Source organism: Dipteris shenzhenensis, chromosome 27, assembly GCF_047967505.1.
Source record: "Dipteris shenzhenensis isolate YYH24624 ecotype China chromosome 27, Dip_SZ_1.0, whole genome shotgun sequence".
NCBI classification, from domain to species: Eukaryota; Viridiplantae; Streptophyta; class Polypodiopsida; order Gleicheniales; family Dipteridaceae; genus Dipteris; species Dipteris shenzhenensis.
Window position 1 is genome coordinate 1137428 of NC_141622.1, and position 4912 is coordinate 1142339.

Here is a 4912-nt window from a genome sequence, read left to right on the forward strand (position 1 = left end):
ACCGAGATCGCTAGCACAACTAGATCGGTGGAAAAGAAGAAAAGGGGAGACAAGAGAATTATGATTGCAGGGAAGGGGTCTTGTCATGTCGGCTTTGGTGGGAGGGGGGGCAGGGGCGAGGCGCGGCTGGCAGGTCTCTCTACTGGATTGCGAAAGTACCTTGGTACTTGAAGAAGGAGGAGAAGAAGGAGAAGAACTTGAAAGAAGGAGAAGGGAAGACGACTGATCAACAGCGAAGGCAAAGCGGAACGGAGGGTCGTATAGATTCGCGGGGTGGGGGTAGGGTACTCGTGGGAGGTGGTGGTGCTCCAAAGCTAGTGAGGTTGGCGGAGAGCACGAGGCAGCACAGATGGTACTGGTACTGGCTCTGGTACACTTCCTCTTGAGAGAGCTGCATGCAGATGAAGGCAAATTAACCGACCTTCCCCACATGCTCCATGGGACATTTGGTGGTGGAGTGCGGGACGGGACTGTAGCCAAAAGAGAGAGAACTTCTCAGCTGCCGGCCATTACCCACGGAAAAAGTGGCAAAGTATTGACGGGACACTGGCCCCCCTTTTTCCCTTTTTTTTTTTTTTGGGAGTGTGGGTGTGGGACATTCAAACGCGCAATTTGAGATATTATAAGAAAGCGAAGGGTACTCTCAGTTGACAAGACTAGTTGCCCATCGCAACGTCACCCCCTCGTCATGTCCACGCGCGGCCGCTGTCTACGGACAGCGACCCCTCCCTCTAGCCTGCCTCCCTACGCCCCCCCTACTACTACTACTACTACTACTACGCCCCTTTTGGCCCCTTTCTCTTACCAAATTTATAAAATATTTTCCAACAAAATAAACCACCATTATATAAACCACCAACATGACCTTTCTGTTTCCTCCCAACTTCCAAGGCCACCACTACGTGAACGTCGCTTAGCAGCAGATTTGGGAGTCCCTCCATTTCTTAAACCTTTTCTTTGATTTTTTGGCCTAGTTATTACCTTTAGATGCCTCCTTGACCTCGCCCTTTTGTCCTTGCTCTCGCTAACAAGTCTAAAGGCCCTCCCTTGCTCCTCCTAAATAAAGCCACTTTCAAACAGCCAACAACAAAACCGCTCGGAACAAAACCATAATCGTAAGCAAGTGAGCTAGGCTCTCCTTAAAGTGAACAAAGAGCTCAACCTTTCAAACCGTAAGCAACATTATGATCTACAAAATCATGTAGAAATTAGTAGATGTTGCTTAGCACTTGTCCACACTTTAAACCCCTCTCTCATGTTGCTTAGCATGTGTCCATACTTAAAACCCCTCTCTCTATATATGCCCTCTCAAATCATGCCCTTTTGGCCATGCCCCTAAGTCCATGCACTACTTATTACTTACATAGACTTATTGCTTTTTTCTTTACATTTTTTAAACTCCTAATTGAGATTTAATCTTTACCACACAACATAAAGTTATACGTCCCGTCCCTGCTCACACATGCCATGGTGGCACCCGCCTCTGCACCTCCATTGTGCCTTCCCATACACGATGGGATAGGGATCGATGGTGGCGCCGGTGCCAATGTAGACCCCAAAGCAACAACCCCTTCCCACTGCCATTGCTTATCCCATCTTAAGTGAACACATGTCCGGCCTTCCACTATGCTTGTACCAACATGCTAGGCACTCTTTATGGGTTATTACCCCATTACCAAACACATCCATCTATGCCATGATAGTCTCCTACCCCACATGGTGCAGGGGATGACCCCACATTGCTACTTATCGCATCTAATGTCAGCTAGTCCGGCCTCCTATTGGGTGGAGTGTACCTACATCACAAGGACACAAAATGAGTTGGAGCAGCCAAACGAAGGACTCAATTGTAAAAAGCAATGGTGCTGAATCTATGGGCTGAGGTTGGGTTACATTGTAGAACCCTATGTGATGGTGGGTTTTCTAGTGCTCCTGTGTATACTTATGTCATACTAACATCAGAGATGCATGTAAAGTAGTGCAATGTCTCGGGAGTCTCTCTCTCTCTCTCTCTCTCTCTCTCTCTCATATGCTCTAACGAGAGGAAGAGTTCTTCTGTTTCTTCTTGTTTAGGGAGCCCCTTCATCTCTTCTTTAACGGCCTTTCCGCTCCATTCCTTCTCCTCCTCCTCCTTTTCTTCCTCCTCCTCCTCCTCCTCCTGTGTTACACTTACCATGGACTTCAAGTAATCTCCATCTCTTTCCATTTCATCTCATCTGACAGTACACAGTGTGCGAGTAGTAGCAGTGCGACTGTATGTGAGAGTTCGTGCGACAACGTGAGCGTAGTAGTCTGTAGAGATCAATCAGATAGTGTTCAATATTGCCCTGTGAGCTGCTGCTCCCTCCTCTCCTCCCCGGCCCCCTCCTCGCACTCGCTGGCTTGCCTCCATCGCCCTTGATCTACATCCTTGTGCCCTCTCCTCCATCAAGCCGGTTTTTCAGCACCAGCCCAACATGATCAACCCTGAAGCAGCAGATCCGGCCGCATCCAACGGTAACGGCATGGAGCTTTCGCCCAACTCGCTGCTAATCCAGCAGGCCCAGCAGCATCAGCACCAACACCAGCACCAGCAGGTAAAGCAAGAAGGCGAGCAAACGTCATCGGCGGCTCCCAGTCGATATGAATCGCAGAAACGACGAGACTGGAACACCTTTGGGCAATACCTTCGAAACCATCGCCCCCCGTTAGCACTCTCGCGATGCAGCGGTGCACATGTGCTCGAGTTCCTGCGCTATTTGGACCAATTCGGAAAGACCAAGGTGCATGCACCCGGTTGCCCTTTCTTTGGGCATCCACAACCGCCGGCCCCTTGCGCTTGCCCGCTCCGTCAAGCCTGGGGAAGTTTGGACGCACTGATCGGACGTCTGCGAGCAGCTTTCGAGGAGCATGGAGGGAAGCCAGAGTCAAATCCTTTCGGCGCTCGGGCAGTTCGTCTCTATCTGCGGGAAGTACGAGAGTTGCAGGCCAAGGCTCGAGGCATTGCATACGAGAAGAAGAAGCGTAAACGTGCACCTCCGGCAGTCCCAACTCCTCCTACCGCCGATCAATCGGGAACGCTAGTCCCCGGCACAGACGGTTAGCAGGTGCAGAGCGATCAATGTAAGTCTCTAGTCCCTCTACAAAATACTACTTTAAGGTACTTACGAATATGAACGCTTTGCGCTGAGCTCCTCTATAAAATCTGATCGGAGCGGTTCCATGTATTCAGAGTGAAGAACTTACAGGATCCATGGCGCTCCTAAATTCTCTACAAGAGAGAATTCTATCTAGACTTGACATAGCATTAGAAAGAACATCCTTGGAAACCTTTCCAAGAATCGTGAACAGGTGATCCCAATTGCCATGTTGTAGGCATTGTACATAAAGTAGAGTACAGGAAATAGAGTAATATCTTCCGTTGTACTTTTAGATTGATTCTATTCCAGTGGCGTACTTGAGCAATATAGTTGCAGTTTGTTTCCTTTCTTCGCGTTTCTCTCAGTTTGTACAAAATTGTAAGTGTGTTCTTGCATCCAAGTAGGAATGAATCGTGGAAGACAAGCGCACCTTTAACGTGTATCTTAATAGTGTAGCGACGATGCCTATTCGGACTGACATTAGGGTTAGGGGTCAAGATCAGGTGTCAATGCTTCGTAAGTCGATTTCCAGTGCTTAAATGCTTGCTGATTTTCAATCCATTCTTACCAAACATGGCTGAGGGAAGTATGTGAGTGTCATTGTTTGCTACTTTGCTTCTACAAATCTAGTGATCAATCATCTATGCTAGCAGTACTCAATTAGACATCAGAACACAACCGCTGGCTTAATGGCCAGCCTCTAGGAATCTGACAATGAAAGTACGAGGCAACTCGAGCTCTTAATTAGATCCGATGTGACAGTCGTTAGTACTCTGCAGCAGAACTCTCACCTTGCGTCTCAGTCGACCGGAAGTGAATAAAAGAGGCCTATAAGTACGGAGAAAGTGAGAAACATACATAAAAGCGAACGTGAAAGAGTTGTATACATGCATATTCCCCTGTATGCAGGGATGCTCTACGAACTGGACTTGCCGACAGGATTTGTTAAGCGCTGGCCTTTATCACCTTTGTTTCGTAGTTTTTAAATGGATTGCATGTAGATTGTAATCCGCAGCTACATTCTCTGGACGGAAACGGAGGACCATATAATTCCCCCTTTAAAAATTGTAAGTATTGCCGGCCCGCAGCTCTTGCTTGGGAACGTGCGTGCATCCATCTGATATCGATGGACATCAGTGTTCCCATTTGACTATCTTAATTACAGCTTGTAACCATTCTCATAAGTCGCCATGCCTACATCATGCAACCCACCACACCTTCAGGGGTCGCCTCCAATGCCCCGCAGCAGCACCTCCCAATGAAGAACGGAAGCTACACTTCTCCAGTCACATTACTCGAGCGAGCGTCTGCTGCTGATCTGAACCTCTGATTGTGTCTTTCTCGTCACTCTACATGGATTCAACTAATTTGTGGCGGGAAATTTTTAGCTGAATTTCGTTTTTCGAGAGGATGAAGCCATCTAGCCCGTCATGATGCCTGCAATTCACTGCTCTTTCTTTCATTTGCAGCCTCCTTGACATTAATTTTCCGTCATTGCGTCTCTTAGCAATGGTTGCTGTGCATCTTACAATCCAGCATTGGCCTGTAAAGTCCATCTCTAACATACGAAGTTCGAATGGCCGATTCATCAAGATTCAGTGTTTGATAGGCTTCGATTCCGGTTGAGATCATATATATATACAATCTACTGCAGTTTAATAGCCATCCTTCTGAGCACTTCTGAATTGGAGATTCCCAATTGTGATCGTGAAATTGTCCGATCAAAGGCAGCTTAAATCTTACGTGACTTGCTGACATTGCGAGACAAATGGATTGAAATTGGATTTAAATTG

The 4912-nt window shown here is 47.6% G+C and overlaps 1 protein-coding gene across 1 annotated transcript; it reads left to right on the forward strand.

Moving 5' to 3' along the window:
• The first annotated feature begins 1947 nt into the window (after positions 1-1947).
• LOC147883711 (protein G1-like1) lies at positions 1948-3468 on the forward strand. Its single transcript, XM_087398337.1, has 2 exons — positions 1948-3102; positions 3212-3468. Exon 1 carries the CDS (start codon positions 2457-2459, stop codon positions 3081-3083), a length of 627 nt encoding a protein of 208 aa, XP_087254463.1. The 5' UTR covers positions 1948-2456; the 3' UTR covers positions 3084-3102; positions 3212-3468.
• The last annotated feature ends 1444 nt before the right edge of the window (positions 3469-4912 follow it).